Below are 19,919 nucleotides of genomic sequence, written 5' to 3'. Positions count from 1 at the left end.
AGGGTGGCATGAGGGCCCGATGTCCACATGTGGGGGTTGTACTTACAGCCCAACACCGTGCAGGACGTTTGGCATTTGCCAGAGAACACCAAGATTGGGAACTTTGCCACTGGTGCCCTGTGCTCTTCACAGATGAAAGCAGGACACACTGAGCATACTGTGACAGACGTGACAGTGTCTGGAGACGCGATGGAGAACATTCTGCTGCCTGCAACATCCTCCAGCATGACCGGTTTGGCAGTGGGTCAGTAACGGTTTGGGGTGGCATTTCTTTGGGGGGCTGAACAGCCCTCCATGTGCTCGCCACAGGTAGCCTGACTGCCATTAGGTACTGCGATGAGATCCTCAGACACCTTGTGAGACCATATGCTGGTGCAGTTGGGCCTGGGTTCCTCCTAATGCAGGACAATGCTAGACCTCATGTGGCTGGAGTGTGTCAGCAGTTCCTGCAAGACAAAGGCATTAATGCTATGGAGCGGCCTGCCCGTTCCCCAGACCTGAATCCAGGTGAGCACATCTGGGACATCACGTCTCGCTCCATCCACCAACGCCACGTTGCACCAGACTGTCCAGGAGTTGGCGGATGCTTTAGTCCTGGTCTGGGAAGAGATCCCTCAGGAAACCATCCACCACCTCATCAGGAGCATGCCCAGGCGTTGTAGGGAGGTCATAGAGGCACTCCGAGGCCACACACACTACTGAGCCTCATTTTGACTTGTTTTAAGGACATTACATGAAAGTTGAATCAGCCTGTAATGTGTTTTTCCACTTTAATTTTGAATGGGGCTCCAAATCCAGACCACCCTTTGTTGTTAAATTTGATTTCCATTGATAACTTTGATGTGATTTTGTTGTAAGCACATTCAACTATGTAAAGAACAAAGTATTTAATAATAATATTTAATTCATTCAGATCTGGAATGTCTTATTTTTGTGTTCCCTTTTATTTTTTTGAGCAGTGTATTTCTGATAGACGAAGAGTGTGAAACTGAAGTTGGATCCACCTTATTATATAGTTACTGGGCTATATGGTTATTTGTTACATAGACTATGGTGCACATACAATCAAAATGCCCATTATTTTTTAACTAACTAAAATGTTTAATTACTTGGGCTAATGCCAATAATAAAGTTACAGACTATGATTATATGAAATCTGTATACTTACTGAAATTGAAGTATTTTAATGATATACAGTCCATATTAGAGAATCTTGCAAACGTGTAAAGAAATGGCATAATTAATCCTAGTGTGTTGATGCAGTCCTCTGTACATCTTACTTGATTTGAGAGAAATAATATAAAGCGTTAATATATGTTGTCCAGTGCTGAGGCAGCACCACCCAGTGACAAACAAATTTTCCTGTATGTTCACTCTTAATGCTGAATACAGATGATTTAATATTGGAGTAAATTTGTAGTAACTCCAGATTTACTTGTGAAAAAAGTACAAAAATTAAAGTACCATATTATGTACTGTCAGTGAGAACTGCCACAGTTTTACTGAGAAAGATAAAGACAAACAATCTAAAGGATAAAATAAAAAATAAAAAGGCACAATTGCATCTAAAACACAACACGGCCTCAAAACAACTAGAACATGATGTCTTTTAATTAAACACATACATGCTCTGTGCTCATTACACTGTGACATTCCATTCTATAAAATGACATCGCAGATAATCTGTGAAGCACAGTATTAGTAAATTAATAATTAATACAAACGACATACATCAATTAAAAAATGTCTCATATCAGCAAACCTGATTTCTTGCAACTCCAAAATGAGCCTGAAAAAACAAAAGAAAATGAAAGGCGTCTCATGGATGAAGTTAAACGCCTTAAAACTAAGATTTTAAAACTGGTGGAGAAACGTGGTGGAGAAACGGATGGGGCGGCCAAGTTTAAAAATGAAATAGAGATCCAACAGTCAAAAGCGGAAAAACTACAAATTCTTTTCCTCCGGACCAAATATGAATCGGAGAAGACGTTTGAGACCAACAAATATGAGGAAAAAAATCTGGCTATGGAGAGGAAATGCAAAGATTTTGAAAAAAAAATGCGATTGAGAGAAAAACACGGGAGCAGAAAGCTAAACACGTACTTTTGAAAGGGACTTGGATAATAAAGCGTTAAGGAAAGAGTTAAGAGAAAAAAAACCCTGGACACATAAAGTCGGACAAAGGAAGAAGCTGTCTAGTGTGCAGCATCTAGAAAGAATCATTAAGATGAAATACAACAAAGTGCCTAAAGATATAACTTAAAAGTGTTATTATATTTTCTCCTTGTAGTAAACAGTGAGACATCCCGGCTGTTCAGAACAATCACCTCCTCCACGTTCGCGCTAGTCTGTCAGGTGGGCGTGTTTCTGCGCTGCCATTGGACAAACGCGGTTCCCCTTCCTCTCTGCCTTCCGCTTTCTTTTCATACGCACGCCCAGCCTCTGAATAATGATAATAATGATCAAGATGGCTACTTCAGAATCCTCCTTGCGGTAGCTAACCACCAATTTCATGGAAGCTATCAAAACTGCGATTTCCTGCAGTTTAAGTCACTCGTAGGCGACGGGGGCTGTTCCAGGGATAATACTGTATGGATTAAAACGGGCCGAGGAGCGACAAAAGTCATTGTGTTACCCGCAGCACTCATTCCGAGGAAGCTAACTAGCTGAGCAACTAGCTAGCTCTTACTTGTCGACCATCTCCAGTTTAGCTCCCCTGCCACTGGCGGCTGAGAGGAGCGTGGCGCTCCAGGTTTTGTGTGCCCGGACGTCGGACGGAGAGCGTCAAATGGCAGAGCCGAGGAAAGTGCCGTTCGTCACCATTTCTACCCTCAACACCACCCCGCCGCCGACCCCGGAGACCAGCAAGAAACGCCGCCGCGAAGATGAGGCCGTCGACGTCACTTTTGGGAAAGATGGAGGTGGGAGTGCGGTCGGGTCAGGGGGTGGCGGAGGTCTGTTTGGCAACGAGAAAGGTAGCGACGCGCAGAGGGAGGAGAAGAAGCCCACCGTCCGCCTCAACCTCACGCTGAGCGAGCCGAATGAGCGAGGGTCGTCCGAGTTCAACTACGGCGAGCTGGTCCACTCATCTCTTTCTCAGGTTAGGAGAGCAGAGGCAGACACGGTGGTGTTAGCGGGGGGCCTAACCGGGCACAACTCCGGCGGTGCTGAACCCGCGTGCATGTCGCACTTGTTGTTTTGTTGTTGTTGTTGTTGTTGTTGCTGCTGAGCTTTTGGCCGACAGGATTTGCAAATAAAGTAGCGCACACTGAGCCCGTAAATACTTGATGTTCATGCTCCATATGTATTTATTTATTATGACCTTTAGATAGATTTTGGAGAGTTTGAAGCAGTGCAGGATTAAAGAAATTTCTTTTTGAGGGGGGGCACTTTAAAAACGCCGTCTGAATGCAGGCTGAAGTATTTAGAGTGTCAGGTAAACTGGGCCCTCCTGTTATTACCATCCTATCTTGTTACTTCTATGTCTACATCTTATGTTATGACCGATAGAGAGGTGTCCTACTTACTTCACACAGGACAATTCAAAGAGTTGCTATAGTGAGAACCTCCATACTTTTTCATTTATTTTTATTTTTTATGCAGGTTGCATGTATTGCCAGGTGCAATTATGACTATGATGTTGTTGTCAACCTTGCTTATTTACAATTCAAGTTGCTATCCTGGTGTTCCTCAGGTAAAGCCCGTGGGTTCTGCTGTACCCAAAGGACTCACTCCTCCGCTGGACCCCAGTGACCCTTTTGCAGATGATGAGAAGGAGAGGCGGGAGGTAGAGGAGCTTGCCAGAAAATTTGAAAGCAAATATGTAAGTAGCAAAGTAAACTCGGGCCTGTTTGCATAACACCAGTTGAGGACAACAGTCGTTCAAAGTCGCTTTATATTGTAAGGTAAAGACCATAGAGTAAAACATGAGGAATGTTAGAGTTTCCTGCCTGACTGCTAGTCAGTCATTTGAGGAATTATTCAACCCTTCATGGTTTAAAAATCTAATTTTTGGAAGCTTAAAAAATGTAGGCTTAGTTCCAGGGTTGAGAAACAGTGTTAAAGCTATGTTATCACTGATAACAAGTCTTTTCTAATATTGGCTTTTATAAGCACGCGAATGAAGCAGGCTCGGTAATAACATGCAAAGTGGTGACAATTCTGAATATTTCACAACAGCCAGAAATGAAACTATAGCCATGTTAGGGAAATTCTAGCTATTTGAATGCTATGTTTCAAGTTATGAAGCCATATTTGAAGTTGTTGAATGGTAGGCAAATGTTTGTTCTGGATTTCCTTTCCTTCTGTTTGGCTGCCTGCTATCTAATAACCGCAGGGGTCAGTGGAGTTGAATGATAATGTGACTGAGAGACTTTCTCTGGAGTTTGAGTTATCATAGTTTAGCATTTCTGAATTGGTTCAAATTCAGCTTTAGTTGGAGTCCAGAGAGAATTTGCTCGTTTACTTTTAGTTTTTATTGTTTGAAAATTTTACTTTCAGTTTTAGTTTTTATTTGCATGAGACACATGAGAACATGGTTTTTTTTTTTTTTTTTTACATCATTATTTAATAGAGGGCACAGTGAGAGTGCTTTATGTCAGCGGTCGATTTACTGTCATAGAAATCCTAAGTCTCAATAAACAATCAGACCTTTTAATGTTGGTTGTGTTGACAAGTGTGACTGAACTTCCTAAACGTAGAAACAATTTTAATTGCACAATATTATTTTTGATTGGCCTCATTTTTGTTTTTATTTTAGTAATCTATTATTATTATTTTTATTATTATTATTGTTGTTGTTATTGTTATTATTATTTTACAATACCTAGTTTTAGTTCTAAGTTCAGTTTTAGTTAGTTACAGTGGCGCCATTTTTCTTCCACTGACCAACTGGCCAATCAAAAGGTGACTAAAACTCACACAGGTCGATGGTTCAGTGGCAGTTCTACAAAATGGTAACAATGTAGAATGGAAACATTTTGACGTCTTGCTGTTAAAGAGTCACTGATAGGATGTGTGTTGTTGTGTTCGATTGTATCTTTTCTGTTTAAAATAATTTCTAAATTTTGTGACTGGTAGGATTTTGTTCTGTATACAGTTATCCTTTAAAACTAACGGGCATTTTAGAAATCTAATAAATAATCTTATAATCTTAGAGTTAAAAATAACATAATTAATGTAATTACTTGCCCCATGTGATTTCTGCAGTCAATAGGAGGTTACACACGTGTTGGTTTTTGTGTTTGGAAAGAAGAGCATACATATCATTTTTAAATGAAGTAAATATTTTTTTTGCCAGTTAATGTTTTTCTAGTTTTGCTTGACATGACAATTCTTTCAGCCTACACATGATTTAACCTTTGCCGTTTTTATTTATATTCAAGAGCTGCAAATCTTTTCTGTCAACCATAAAGACCTTCACAGGGTCCTCTGGATGATGAAGTGTCCTTTTCAAAAGTAAAAGTCTCATGTTTATGTTTATTGTGGCTCCCCGTTTGGTGCCTCCTGTACCTCCAGTACCACAGCTGGACAAGCAGTCTCCCTGTACTGAAGCACTGGTTCTACTGTCCATGTTGTGGTTACAGCTGAATCTGTGTGGGTGATGATTGTTGTGTGTTTCTGTTGTATTTTTAAACATTTTGTAATCTTTGCATTTACCGTCCATTTGCAGGGCGGCAGCTCAAAGAAGAAGAAAAAGGACAGAATGCAGGATCTCATTGATATCGGCTACGGCTACGATGAAACCGATCCTTTCATTGACAATTCAGAAGCTGTGAGTTTATTCTTTTAAAAGAATTAATGTTCTTTATTGGCGTTCAATCAGAACTTTTCAGGTCTCTTTGCCAAAGATTAAAATAAGTAACGACCTTATTATTAACGAAAGTAAAAAATAAATAAGTGTAATAATAAAGATGATAAACATTCATGTTGTATTAAAATAATAATGAGAAATTGCAGTAACTTTAATATAAAGTCATGGTTCTTTGTTTTGCTTGATTTACTTTTGTCAGTGGATGCTTTTGATCTGCAGTAGAAACAGAAGAATAAAAGAAAACTGGATGAGAGGGAAAACATTAAACAAATAATAAATATGCTTTAATACTGAGAATAATATCAGTGAAGTTTATTATGTGTAGTCCTTTGGGAGACTGACCGTGGAAGAAGACTGTTGTGTCGTAAGCAAACAAGCAGTTAATTGTGATTCTATCCTGTCCTCAGTATGATGAGCTGGTACCGGCCTCTCTCACCACTAAACATGGAGGCTTTTACATCAACACGGGCACTCTGCAGTTCAGAGCTGCGTCTGACTCTGAGGGAGAAAACGCGGCTGCAGACGATAATCATTTTAAGGTAGGTGCTTGGCTCCCTGTGCACTCTGTATATGAACAAATAGTTAAAAAGAAAAGCTGTTGCTTTGCTCCTTGTATTATACTGTGCCTTTTTTCCCCTTTTGCATCTTATCTGCAGAAGATGAAAGACGGTGAAGAGCGAGTGATTAAAAAGCGACGGAAAAAGCAAGATGGTGGAATTTTGGAGGAAAAGAAACCCCGAAAAAACAAAGTACCAAAGTCCGGGTGAGGTTTTGACCTGTAATCCTGTATTCTAGTTATTTCCATAAGTAGCTAAGTCGTCCCTTAGATAAATTAACATGAGGTGATTGTTTAAGAATAGGCATTGCTCCTCGTTGAGCCCATCCCACCAGACAAATAAAGGAGTATCTACATTATTCATTTATTTAAAAATAGTTCACCACTACTTTTTGGCTTTTACGTGGGACTTGAACTTTAATTTCTGAGGTGAAAGTCCTCCATATAATTTATTTTACCACCAGTTTTTCCCCAGAAGGCATAAGTAGTACTTGGCCTGAACTACTTTGTAGTACTTGTGTGTTCTGGTCTGTTATTGGCTAAAAGGAGGGTAGGAGGCTAGTTTCCTTTTATGCCACTTTAATTGGAATATACTAAACAGTTAGTAAGAATTTGTTGACCAGTGATGTCAGAAAAACACAGCTGTAACCACAGACCTTATCCCTACGCTGTGCCTTAAATTTCTTTATTCTCTGTGCTTCTTTGGTCACGGCAGCGTTTCAGCTTTAAACCGGCCAGAAAAGAAGAAGAGGAAGAAGCTGATGAAGGATTCCCTGCACCTGGCCAACATGCTGCGACGCTTTACCAGGGAGAAGGAGGAGATGCGCAAGAAGAACATGGCCGCCGCCGGTCTGCCGCGACCCAGCCCCAAAGTGCCGAACACCAACAGTGCGCTCCTGAACACCCATCCCAAGGCCGCCGGCAGCAACGACTGCAACATGGCTGACCTTTCCGCAGACCCTGCTGTGATGTCGCTGCTCGGCTCGGCCAACAACGACTTGCTGCAGGACATGATGGGTGACCTGGACTTTGGGATGCTGGACTCGCCTCAGCCTTCCAGCCCGGCTCAGGGAGAGAACGGCTCCTTTGGGATGGGACACAAAATGGGAGGTAGCCGGGCGGTGCAGAGCAGCGTGATTACCCCTCCTCCTCTGCCCTGCGGACTTCCAGACCCACTCGCGAAACGCATCGAAGACCTGAGGGCGGTATGAACTTGAGCCTTCTACCAGCTCATATTATTTATTTATTTATTTATTTTTAATTAAATAATTGTTAGTAAGAGTGTAAATTATATGTGAAGTAGACTGCCTACATAACCAATCCTATTCACTGCTGCGATGTCTGTTTGTCACAGGCGTCCCGTCTGTTTGATGAAGAGGGCAGAAAGAAATTCTTCACACTGGACATGAATAACATCCTGCTGGAGTGAGTACATTTCCTAATTTTGAATTGGTGCGGATTAATTTGTGTAAAATCAATTAAATGTAAATTTGTGTTTGTCTCTGTGTGTGTCAGCATCGAGCTGCAGGTTCAGGAGCAGCCCACAGAGGTGCGTTCAGCTGTCTACTCTCACCTGGAGGCCTTTGTGCCCTGCAATAAAGACGCTCTGCTCAAACGACTTAAGAAGCTCAGTCTCAACATACAGGTGTGTGGAAGCAAGTGTTCTTACTGTTAGAATTAGTTTTGGTAAAAAGGGATCCCAAGAGGTCTACGATTTGCATTTGACATCACTTAAAGGTCCCATGTCCTTCCACTTAGTGCAGATATATGAGCACCATTTCTACCAGTCTCAGTGTCTGTGGCTTTAAGTCAGACTGGAACAGCTGACTCTTTCAGGAAAAGAGTTATATGAGTGACTGGTTCTGCCTGAGGTATCTTCCTGTTAAAAGGGAGTTTTTCCTCCCCAATGTTGACAACTGCTTAATCATTCATTCACAAAGACAGATTTAGTGTGAATTTGGCTGTATCAAAATGCGATATAAGTGAGTGCAGAGAGTAGGACAGCAGCAAATCGAGCAAAAAGCTAACTGAGTTTAACTCTACTGAAGCCCAAACGCAGAGTAACACACACCCAGTACTACTCATTTTGTTCTAAATCAGCTCTTAGACTTTCTTCAGTTCAGAATAACATTCTCCCCAGAGCTCTGACCTATGTGCATGCGATCAAAGCATTACATTACCTTACGTTAGTGACATTAACCCTGCTAGATGCTAACATGGTGGTCCCATCTAAAACTTTTTAAGAGAGCCGCTTCAGTTCATTCACAAAGAGCAGACCGACAGCAGCTTAAGGCCCTGACTTGTTTTTTGTTGGCCAGAATATGTTTTGCTGTTGACCTCCACAGCAGTACATTTAGCATCTGTGTTGCTATGATGCTCTCCTCAGCACACTCAGCAAACATGCCCATATGCACCCACAATGGATAGCTGTGGGTGAACTGCGGGGCTGTGTAGGCAGTGCAAACCCACACTTATCCCCCGATTGGGTGTGCCCACACAGGACTGACAACAGTCAAAAAAACTGGGCTAAACCTGTTATGAGGCAACTGCTGCATTTGTGCAAAAGCTGTTGTTTTTGTGTCTGTGTCCATTATTCATTTCTGTATTGTCCTTTATGAGTGTTGATTTCTCTCGCTGTCCAGGATGACCGACTACGGACGCCCCTGCTGAAGCTGAAGTTGGCGGTGTGCAGTGTGATGCCAGAGCAGATCGCTCGATACAACATGGACTGCATCGCCAAAGTGGCAAAGTAAGGACTCGCCCTCGGCTCTTACTCTGAGCTCACATACCTTTTTCCCTTGATCTGAAATGTTTGTTTCTCTGCTCACAGGCAGCAGTCTGAGGAGGGAGAGAAAAATGGCTCGGAGGATGACGATGAGGAGAAGCCAGGGAAGAGGGTGATAGGGCCTCGGAAGAAGTTTGTGTGGGATGACAGACTCAGGTCAGTTTCCTCTCTGTGTTCACAGGATCCATCCTTTCCACTCTTACTTGTTTGCTTTAATCAGCAGTGCAGTGCATTCTGGTACCTCTGAGTTATATAAAGCTGAGATCTAGGGCGCTTTATCCATATCGAGAGCATCTGCTGTGATCCCACACCTCTGGAAACTCCAGGACACAAAAACCAGCCATCATTGATCATATATCAAGACACATCTGGTAGTTGGATCTGCACAGTTTGCATATGAAAAGCCATGTTCGTCGATCATGCGAGGTGTTTGTTCAGCCAGGTCCAGCCCAGTGTTTCCAGAAGCTACTGGAGAGGGAAAGCTGCAGGCAGTCATCAAGTGTGACACTGTGTAGTGTTTCACACACCCAGTGGTGTGTGAATACATTGCAGTACATGCAAAAAATCTTTTATTTAATTTTAACAAAAATTACTGTAAAATGAACGTGATGTGGCTTTTCATTTTAAAAGATCCTCCCCAGTTTTTACCCATCAGCCCTTTATGGTATATTGTATTGTCGTCACCTTGCCAGGTGGGTGGGTGACGTGGAGATCAAGGTTTGTGAATACGATAACTTGAGAACTAAGCAACCTAGGAATTTCAAATTGATAATATAGATGTAATTACTAAAAATCTCAGACAACCTCAAGATCAGAGGTTAACTTAATGCTGTTTGCCTTCCAGGTCACTGCTGTGTAACTTGGTGCGGGTGAAGCTAACCTGCTACGAGCGTGAAGGCAAGAACACGCTGTCTCTGGAAGAATACCTCAAAGCCTTCATGGAGACTGAAGTCAAACCCCTCTGGCCTAAGGGGTGGATGCAGGCCAGGTGTGTGACTGCAGCTAATGCGATTTCTGTGGTTGTCCAGTGATTATAATAGCGGCTAGCTTTCTCGTATGTTTTCAATCATGGCTTAAATAGAAAATTAATGAAGAAGTAATTCCCTAATATTAGTGCTTGTTGTATTCATATTTCTGTATTTCCCCATCTGCAGGATGCTGTTCAAAGAAAGCATCATGGCTCACGGTCATCTCACTGGCTACACGTACGTTTTTGACCTTATTATTCACCTGTTTTCTCATCACTGATTTGTTCTAATAACTCACTTATTAATTTTATTTTGTTCCAGAGCAAAGAAGAAGATGCTCCCTGCTCCCAAAGCCAAGCCAAAGGTTAGTTGAACTTTCAAGTCAATCTGCAATCCATCTGTCAGTGGGGTGACTTTGTAATGGAAGGGCTCTTGATTATAGAAGGGGTGACTGCACACATTTTACATATTTTACACTATCCCACTTTGATCTAAAGTGGGCTGGACCAGTGAAACACTCCTTTTTGTCAGTGTAAAGAAGTTTAGTGACTAATATAACTCTCTGAGATAACTTGAAATGAGAAAAAGAAGCATAGTTTCAACCATACTTCTTAGTTTTTCTACATGATAAAGAAATGCAGCTATGGGAAACCAAAGAAATCTGTCAGCACGACTCTTTGGACCTAATTTACAAGAAATAAATGTAAAATTGCAAAAAGGGTTCTGGTAGTGAACTACCCAGACTGTCCTGCTATTATCTAATTACTTTGAGGGATGTTACTTTGGTATAGCATGAATAGCCACGGAGGAGGATTGATCAACAGGAAAAACTGTAAAACTTATTAAAATAAAGTTAAAAGTCGACATGCCCTGCTCTGCCCGGTGCACCAGATTTGAATCTTTGCTGGGTCAACTCTGGCCCCCGGGCCTTATGTTTGACACCTCTATTCTTTGTAAGGTTTCCAAATTTGTTCTCATTAGAAACTGTTAGGCAGCTGGAAGTTGTTTTATGTGCTGCAGTTTAGGAGCAGAAACTCTGCACAGTAAATTGTGAAAAACACAAGTTATGCAAATTATGTCGTCAAAGTGAAACTTTGTCAATAAGGTTAAAGTTCTCTCATGGTGCTCGGCTAACGTTATCTCATGATGCGTGAAATGAGCCCTCTTGTATTTTAATGTATTTAATATTTTAATGTGTTTGATAAAATATAAATATTTGGGTTTGTGTATTGATGCAGTATCGGCATGCAGAATATTGTGATACTGTTGCTGTTTTTCACCTGCTATTCCTAGTATTTGAATGATGATTTCAGATTAACTTGAAGAAACATGGCGGTGCTCTTAAATGTCGCTGAAAGTTTATTTGTGTCCTCTGTTTTTTCCAGGAGGCTGTGTGGGTTCGTCACACCACACCCTCAGCAGGTGCCGCTCCCTCCCCTGCTGCCCAGGTCGCCACGCGTCCGCCTCAGTCGCCGTCTGAGCCCATATGTCTCGATTCCCTCGATGAAACTCCCTCTCTGGACTCCATCTCTCAGGCCTTGGCCATCCTTGGCAATGCAGCTAAGGGCCTGGCCCAGGGGGACAGCCCCCCGTCCCCAGATAAACCCAAGACGGTCACCACCCCCTCCAGCCTCCACGCCTCACCGGTCATCCAGCAGCAGAAAAAGAACTCTGTCAGCACTCCCAACAGCTCCAAAGCACCTCACTACATCTCTACCTCTTCGTCCTCCTCCACCTCTTTGTCTCGGTCTCCCTCTGTCATGTCCTCTCCTCTGCCCTCGGTCAGGGTGGATGGCATGGGGGTTGTTAAGGGCACTGCGCAGGCGCACAGACATTTACTTTTGAACACGCAGAGACCTTTGAGTGTGGGTGTGACTAAAGCCAACATGCCTGCCTCAGTGTCTCCACCTAAACCACGTCCACCGCCCACTGCGTCTCCACTAGTGGCACCAGGATCAAAGACCGGGGTCTCCACTGCCCCTTCTGGGCTCCTCAAAGGCAGCAATAATAACAAAGCCAACAGTGTTGACACTCTGATCATCACATCACCTCGGCTACACACCCTCTCATCGCCCTCAGTCACAGTCCAGAAAACATTTCAGACACCTCACCTGCCCCAGACCCCCCAGAGTAAATCCTCCACCTCCCTCTCACAAACACTCCCCAGCGTACAGGCACAGCCACAACCACAGTCTAACTTCATCACCCCTATGCACGCCACTCTCACCAAGTCCACCCACAGCAGCATCCCACCCATCGTCAAACTCACTCCCCGCACACCCAACCCCATCGTCACCGTTGCCACCTCATCCTCAGCTTCCATTTCTCAAAGTCCCAGGTCTCAGGCAACCCCGTCCCTACACCAGTACCCTAACAAAAGCCCAGCAGGTTTCCGCCCGCAGTTCTCAGGTGCCCAAGGAGGAGTGAACAAGCCGGGGCAAGGCAGTTACACTCCTTCAGGCAGCCAGAAGACCCCCAACAGCAACAGCAGCAGCACCAACACCAGCCTTATTAACACCTCATCCATAAGCAAGCATTCAGGATCCAGTGCCTCCCCCACGACGGCCTCTGCCAATCAAGGTCAGCGCCAGAGGTCCGGGGGCGGGACACCTCAGGGCGCCAAGCCAGTCACATCTGTCCCAATGTCATCCGTCTCTTCTCAGCTGCCACAGGTTTGTAGTACCAGTATGGCCACATAAGGAAACATGTAGGATGAACATTTGGAAAGTATTCACAGTGCTTCACATGCCTTATTCGAAAATGAATTAGTTTCATATTTTACCTCTGCATACAGTATAGCATAATAACAAGCAGCAATTACAGCCTCAAGTCTTTTTGAGAATGACGCTACAAGCTTGGCACACCTATTTTGGGGCAATTTCTTATTATCCTTCTTTGCAGAACCTCTCAAGTGTCTTCAGATTAAATGGCTGTGCAGCAACGCTCATCTTCAGATCCAGAGATGTTCAGTCATGTTCAAGTTTGGTCTCTGGCTGGCCCACTCAAGGACACACAGTGATCTTGAAACCCCTCTTTGTTATCTTGGCTGAGGTCGTGGTTTCCTCCAGACATGATGCTTGGCATTCAGACCAAAGTGTTAAATCTTTGTTTCACGAGACCAGAGAATTTTGTTCCTCATGGTCTGAGACTCTTTAGGTGGATTTTGGCAAACATCATGTGGCCTGTCATGCCTTTAACTGAGGGTTGGTGTTCGCATTACAACAATCAGGCCTGATTGTTGTAATGATGCAGAAATGGTTGTCCTTCTGGAAGTTTCTTCTTCCTCCACAGAGCTCAGTCATAGTGACCTTTGGGTTCTTTGTCACATTACTAAGGTCCTTCTACCCTGATTCCCCAGATTCCATTTACAGATGATGGAGGCCACTGTGCTCACTGAGACCTTAAATGCTGCAAACATTTTTTCTGTACCCTTCCCCAGATCTGTGCCTCGATGTAATCAGAGCTCTAGAGGCGATTCCTTGGAATTCACGAGAACGAAGCGATGCAAGAATTTCAAATCGATACCATAGGTGTATCTACTAAAAGAATCTCAGTGGCCTCGACCTAAAGGTCAAGTTTTCTGAAAATCTTGTGAATGTGATCACTTGCCAAGGAAGTCACTTAGGATTTTCAAATTGATACGACAGATGTTTCTACTAAAAAGTCTCAGTGACCTCGACCTAAAGGTCAGATGTCAAGTTTTCCTGATAAGCTTGTGAACGCAATAACTTGAGAACAAGGCGAGGTAGGATTTTGAAATTGATACCATATGTATCTACCAGCAGGCTGAGGGGTTCCACTGGCTACTACCAGCATTTTTTCACTTGTCATTATGTGAAGAATTTTAAGGTGAAAAAATGATTTAATCATTTTGGAATAAGGCTGTAACATGACACAATGTGGACCAAGTGAAGCTCTGTGAATAGTGAGTGGATACACTGTCTGCAGCACATGTACAGAGCTCAGCAGGTGGATTTTTCAACCCTGAATCTGTTGAATGAAACCACTTTCTTCCTGTTGTTAAACACTCCTAACCTGTTTTTCTGCTCAGGTCTCCGCGGCAGGAAGCAGCAATCTGCTCAGCTCAGCCTCGTCTCTTCCGCTCGGTTTTGGGATGCTGGGGGGGCTGGTGCCTGTGTCCCTGCCCTTCCAGTTCCCTTCACTGTTAAACCTGCCTTCGCTGGGTGCAGCAGGCTCCAACACGGCACCCAGCAGCTCTGCAGCCAGTAGCAACCCGCCGTTCTCCACCCTGACGCAGAGTGAGTGATGCACACAGGTCACAAGCGCTCATTGTACTGGGGGGGCTTAGATTACGCACCAGGTGCAACTCTGACATTGATGGCAGCTGCAGATTTAACTAATAGCATTGCTTTCTTTACAATATGACATCATGCAAGCACTGTGTGTGTGAGGCTGTTGGGGTGTGTGTCTGCTTTTGTGTGGGTGTTTCCTGTGTAGGCCTTGTTTTGTGTTGTACTGCGTTCTCATTTATCACCATGTTTTGTGTCTAAATGTAAGCTTTGTAATTAATGTAAGACATTGCATTTTTGTTTGCTCCCCCCCATCAATTCTGTATTACATCATGCTTCCTCTCCTGTCTCACATTTGGCCTCACACTTCTGCCTTTATCCCCTCCTTTCTCCTCCTGCTCCTTCTTCTCACACGTCTCTCTGACCTCCCCGTTCCGTTGGTACTTGTTCCTCCCATCTTCTCCCTCTTCGTTTCTTGTCGCCCTGTCCTGTCTCCTCAGATCTGTATAAGAGCCTCCAGTCAGGGTCTCAGGTTGCTCTGCCTCCTCACTTGCAGCTCGCTTTCTCAGGTAAAATCTGACCCTCGCTCCCTCCACCTCAAAAGCCTGCTCCTTTGCTCTTCTGCCTTTCCTTTCAAGTGTCTGATGTTCTCTGTCTCAGGTTGTCCCCCCCCTCCTCCTCTTTTTATTTATTTATTTTCTGTCTGGTCCTGTTCTCATCTGTTGGTGGCAGCATGCCTTACTTTAAAAAAAAAAGAAGCCATTTTTTTCCTCCCCCCTTTGTAATGTTTTTGTTGACATTTCAAACACTGTGCTGTTCCTGTCTAGATGTCAGTCAAAGCCAGGGAGGTGATGTTAAGAGGAAGACTCTATGATCCAGCGGACCCAGCTGATGCAGTCCAATCAAACGAGGAAACGTTGGGACAGCCGGGACGCACAGACCGCACATAACAGGGGTCTGAATGACAGACTTTTGCTTTTAAGATCAGCTCAACTATCCACAACTACCAGTTAAAAATGACCTTTTTAAAACAATGACAACTTTTAAATCTTTGAGCTGTTAAAAAAATGGCAAATGCAGTTTGCCAATGTTTACACAATAGACCTATATCACTGTGGACAGGGAGGAATGAATGAATGGGATTTATAGTTGATTGAGGTGTGTGTGTGTGCGCGCGCGCTTGCTGGGACTGTGTGCCTTTTGTATGGCTCCCTTTCTGATGCATGGTCAGTGTGTCTACTTGGTGCTGTTTTTATCATAATGTAATTATCACTGATACCTGTAAGAAATGTAAACAAATTGTTGAATTTGAGCTTTTTTTTTTCTTTTTTTTAAGAGAGAGCTGTACATGTTTTAATTGTACTTGAATTCCTGGATAAATTTGTTCCTGTATAGAACTCAAACGGACTTTTAATTAAAATCTTTCTCTTCAAATGACTCATTCAAGCTGCATCATGAAAGTCAAATGAAGCTGAAGCTTCTAGAACATGTTTACCCCTGGACCATAGACTGTATATAAAAGCTGGACATAAAACAGCATTTTTGGCCATTACCATCTTGGTGTTCAGGTGTGACAAATGAGGGGTGGATCTGACTGGAAGCTGAAAACAATGCAGACTTGTGCAGTGTCAGTGTACCTACTTTATCCACTGCTCTGGCTTTAATGGGGACCATCCTTTGTGAAATAAACATGTTTTATCCTGTATGACTGAAGTAGAGAGTGAGCCCATAAACTAATCAAAGTGTTTGCGGACATCATTAGAATTGATTTCGTTTTCCCAGATCTCTAACTCTCTGTTAGCATCATTAGCTATTTTTATTGCCTCCAATAGAATGATTAATGTGGCGTCTCTCCCAGGTTTAATGTCCAGACATCCACAGATTAGGTTTGGTGGAGTCTGAATGTGAGCTAGCTAGGAAACACAAATTATATACTGTGCAGTGAATGGAGTTATCTTAAAAATAAAAAAATACAACACAGCTGTAATTTTGGGCATAAAGAAAAAAGTAAATAGCAAAGTGTCTGGAAGGGTTAGGGAAATTGGTCCAATTGAGATACAATGATCGATAGATGAATGATGGATCGCTACAGGTGTGGTAATGTAAATGCATTAGTAGAGAGAACATGTCAGATGAAAGTACATATTGTGGCAAAAGCCATTTAGCGAAAAGATGATACCAAAAACAAACTTCAGTCAAAACAATGCCTGAGATAACCCCACCTAATTGAAATTACAAGGCTAGCTATTTGTATATTGCCACACAATTTGGATTACCTGTAATAAAAGAAAATTTTAAAAAAGGCCTGACCTTAAGCCTCGTGTTCACACTGCAATCTTACTCAGCACAGGAGTGACTGTATGTGGTGTCTGGAACACAGGACTTTTCTCAAACTCTGTTTAAACACTTGCTACCTGATTAGGGCTAATAATATGGCAAAATACTGCTATATGGTAGAAACGGCAAAAGCCCAGAAACTGTGTCCCTGGATCCTTAACAAGCAAATACAATCAGACCTGATTTTGTAAGCAGAGTCAAGAAAGAATGCAGGTTTAAAATATTTCAACATTGCCTTCTCTTTTCAGACCTGCAAACAGCCGCCATCTTTTACATACAGTCTCTGCTCCTCAGATGCCTATACAGTGGTATTTATGAGAATGTCAAAACACAACATGACACAATTATAGGCAGTGTAGATTTAATTGAACCCTTGATCTAGCTATTAAATCAACTTAGTCCTTAATGAAACCCCAAATAAACCAGACATGAAAAATGCAAAAGGTCCTCAACAATAATAAATGTTCAAGTGTCTGAAACATTTTTTGACATCAACTCAAATGAACAGAGTCCAACAAGTAACAAGCATGACAAAAACAATTTAAAAAAAGGGGGTGGGTAAATCTAAGCAGTTTGTGAACGATGTAAAAATGAAGTGCAACTCGAACTGATAGTACAGGAGGCGAGGATTGGCAGGCCCTCGTTGAGGTTGTCCCAGGTAGTCCCCCCCCCCACCAGCAAAGCACTTCATTTCCACCTCCTGGAGCCTACTTGACCAGAGGCCTGGTTTTGTCGTCGTCGCCACACTGGTGGGCTTTGTACTTTTTCACCTCAGCCATGTACTTAGACCAAGCATCGCTCTTGCCTGGCTCAGCCTGCAGGGGAGGAGGCAGAGGTTATCACCTGTGGGAACAACACAATCAATATTGCCACCTTCCATCCCACTTACTTCTGTGTCTTGTTTCTGCTTCTTCGCAACAATGCCGGTCTTTAGGAACACACCGCCTCGGCGCTTCCCCACCTGGGTTAGGGGATAGAAGACTGAAACCGTTATACGAGCTCTTGCACGTGGACTGCCAATGAAGGAGACTACACCAGAGCAGAAGGTCTACACTTAGTCTCGCGCCACCAGCGAAACCATCAGTGAGGATCATCCCTACACTTTACTAAGCTACCGTTTGTTTTACACCATCACTGTGGGTGATTTTACTGAAATATCTTAGGGATAATACAATCACCGGCATATGTATGAAACACTCATAAAAATGACATGTCAGCCATTAGAGTAATAACTATGGTGCCAGTAAGCCTGTTGTATCAGTGCATAGGGCTTCACTTTGGCTGTGAGTGGAACTACTGCTATCTCATCTTACAACTGCTAAACCCCTTACAAAGCTCGTCACGGGAGGGGCCTTCTTTTCCACTGGTGTCTGTCCTTGCTCGGTGGCTCTGGCATCTCCACCTGTTTGCTGCATCTCCTTTTTCCTCCTCTCCTCTTCCATCTTCTTCTTGAACAGCTCCATGAAGCTGCCGTCGTTAGCGAACACGTTGCCCCCAGGCATCATGGGTTTGCTCGATGGCTGTGCGGGGCTGCTCGAGGGGGACGCGGGGCTCCCGCAGCTGGAGTCCTCGCTGCTGCCGCCACCGCTCGTTTGAGGTTTGTCGTGTGCGCGTTTTGGATCCATAGTTCCTGGGCAAGCAGACACAGTCCCGCTGTGTGTTAGCTGCGTAACACGTATGGCTTTGTTGTGTGGTTGGCCTTTGCGGAGAGCACTGCCAGCACGCCCCAAGACGAGCTGGACCCCACCCGCAGTGCAATACGAAAACCTAAACTCTGTTTAGAAATAGATCAGCTGCACAGTCCAGTGTGGGGATATGGTCTTTGAAAAATAAGGTGAAGTGTAAAAAAAAAAACAAAAGCCAAAAGGCTTTAAAAATGTCAGCCCTCTAGCACACAATCCCCGGGCCCCGACAAAAACAAAAGCAGGCGCTGGTTTAGCTGCTAACGTGGCTAACAGCTAATGCCCGGTTCGGTAAGGCCTCTGCAGACGAACAAACTCAACTACGACCTCCCACTTCATGTGCGGAACGTATTAAGGTATAAGAATACAGCTGCGGCTCACCTAAAGGTTCAAACACCTGCGACAAAGACAAGAAGGGTCAAAATTTTTACTAACAGTTATCGCCAACTCTCACAAACCGTCACCTTCTTTCCGCCATGTTTCATTTTCTCTGGTGACATCACGTGGCAGCTGTGTAGCGCCTCCTGCTGTGCCGGAAGTGAAACTGATACTAAAAATTACATAACAGACGGTTGTTGGCTGGAAACGGCTGGCTCTCCGGTCTGCTTCAGTTGTCACGGTACAATTTAATACACCCCGTTCAAACAGCCGAACATGAACTCTGTCCTTCACTATGACAGTGGCGTAAAGGATACTCTATGCTCTACCCCTTAAAATAAAACATCACTGTATTTATTATTTTTAGATATTGATTAGGACTGTTGGGAGCACTGTCATTAATCGATTTAACTTACACTTGTATTAAAAGGTCAAGCTGATCATTTCACATTATGCAAGCTTATTTCAAGCTTCAGTCCTGTGCAAAAGTCTTGAGCCACCCCTTATTTGTTTTTGTGTTGATTCCAAGGAGGAAATTGGGGCCTGTGCAGGGTGAACTCTCTTCCTATGGTAGCTGGGATAGGCTCCAGCACTACCCAGCCGCAACCCTAATAAGGATAAGTGGAAGAAAATGGATGGAGGGTGGAAGCTGGACATGTGGTGGACAAAAGACAACGTGGCAGGCTTTAACCAATAAATAAATAAAATAAAATAGTGAAGACCTAACACAGGATCTGAGTTCACTGAAGCCTCATGAGAAATGGTCTCAGTGGGTGGCTATCTTACCTTAGACTTGAGGGTGTGTTAAAGAATAAAAACAGTCATACAAACTGACTTTCAAGTTTAATTGTAGAAACTGTTTTTAATCCCTAATGTTTAAGCTGCTCCCATTTTCCCAGAAAAATATAAAGAAATCAGGAGTGGTTCATGATAGTGACTTATAGTACTATGTAACAAACAGACTTAACAAATCTCAGGTGAATCCTACAGCGCCCCCCCCAACATGCCATTCTATTGCATTGTGCTGTTGTTCATCATGTTTGAATGTGCCACCTCTCTTTAATCCGTTGAGATGTGCTTGTGGAAAAGTGGTGTGACGGATAAACAATGCCTTCATCGTTTTGACAGTTGCACAAAGGATGTGAGAAGTT

General features: G+C 43.4%; 2 protein-coding genes across 3 annotated transcripts; one reads left to right on the top strand and one right to left on the bottom strand.

The window, feature by feature from the left end:
• Positions 1 to 1,646: 1,646 nt before the first annotated feature.
• Positions 1,647 to 15,805, top strand: ubn2b (ubinuclein 2b). 2 transcript variants are annotated; one of them, XM_031748306.2, is made up of 17 exons: positions 1,647 to 3,100; positions 3,695 to 3,823; positions 5,672 to 5,773; positions 6,220 to 6,351; positions 6,469 to 6,575; positions 7,084 to 7,573; positions 7,723 to 7,793; positions 7,884 to 8,013; positions 9,011 to 9,117; positions 9,199 to 9,309; positions 9,998 to 10,141; positions 10,308 to 10,358; positions 10,443 to 10,485; positions 11,507 to 12,793; positions 14,173 to 14,380; positions 14,872 to 14,940; positions 15,199 to 15,805. In XM_031748306.2, the coding sequence occupies exons 1-17, from the start codon at positions 2,789 to 2,791 to the stop codon at positions 15,243 to 15,245; spliced, it is 3,540 nt and encodes a 1,179-aa protein (XP_031604166.2). In that variant the 5' UTR covers positions 1,647 to 2,788; the 3' UTR covers positions 15,246 to 15,805. The 2 variants fall into 2 exon arrangements, with proteins under 2 accessions (XP_031604166.2, XP_031604168.2); XM_031748308.2 differs by lacking the exon at positions 14,872 to 14,940 and having other exon boundaries at positions 1,649 to 3,100.
• A 1,117-nt stretch (positions 15,806 to 16,922) lies between these two features.
• trir (telomerase RNA component interacting RNase) lies at positions 16,923 to 18,902 on the bottom strand. Its single transcript, XM_031748336.2, has 3 exons — positions 18,040 to 18,902; positions 17,598 to 17,669; positions 16,923 to 17,523 (listed from the first exon to the last, which is right to left on the bottom strand). Exons 1-3 carry the CDS (start codon positions 18,331 to 18,333, stop codon positions 17,416 to 17,418), a joined length of 474 nt encoding a protein of 157 aa, XP_031604196.1. The 5' UTR covers positions 18,334 to 18,902; the 3' UTR covers positions 16,923 to 17,415.
• Between the last annotated feature and the right edge of the window lie 1,017 nt (positions 18,903 to 19,919).

Source organism: Oreochromis aureus, linkage group 4 (assembly GCF_013358895.1).
Source record: "Oreochromis aureus strain Israel breed Guangdong linkage group 4, ZZ_aureus, whole genome shotgun sequence".
NCBI classification, from domain to species: Eukaryota; Metazoa; Chordata; class Actinopteri; order Cichliformes; family Cichlidae; genus Oreochromis; species Oreochromis aureus.
The sequence above is the reverse complement of the archived record's forward strand: the minus strand, read 5'-3'. Positions and strand labels throughout refer to the sequence as shown.

Coding starts and splice junctions, on each gene's coding strand:
- ubn2b (XM_031748306.2), top strand. CDS start 2,789: ATGGCAGAGCCGAGGAAAGTGCCGTTCGTCACCATTTCTACCCTCAAC. Junction 5,774..6,219: donor TCATTGACAATTCAGAAGCT/GTGAGTTTATTC, acceptor TCCTGTCCTCAG/TATGATGAGCTGGTACCGGC. Junction 7,794..7,883: donor ATGAATAACATCCTGCTGGA/GTGAGTACATTT, acceptor TGTGTGTGTCAG/CATCGAGCTGCAGGTTCAGG.
- trir (XM_031748336.2), bottom strand. CDS start 18,333: ATGGATCCAAAACGCGCACACGACAAACCTCAAACGAGCGGTGGCGGC. Junction 17,670..18,039: donor CCCCTCCCGTGACGAGCTTT/GTAAGGGGTTTA, acceptor CCCCTAACCCAG/GTGGGGAAGCGCCGAGGCGG. Junction 17,524..17,597: donor AGCAGAAACAAGACACAGAA/GTAAGTGGGATG, acceptor CCTCCCCTGCAG/GCTGAGCCAGGCAAGAGCGA.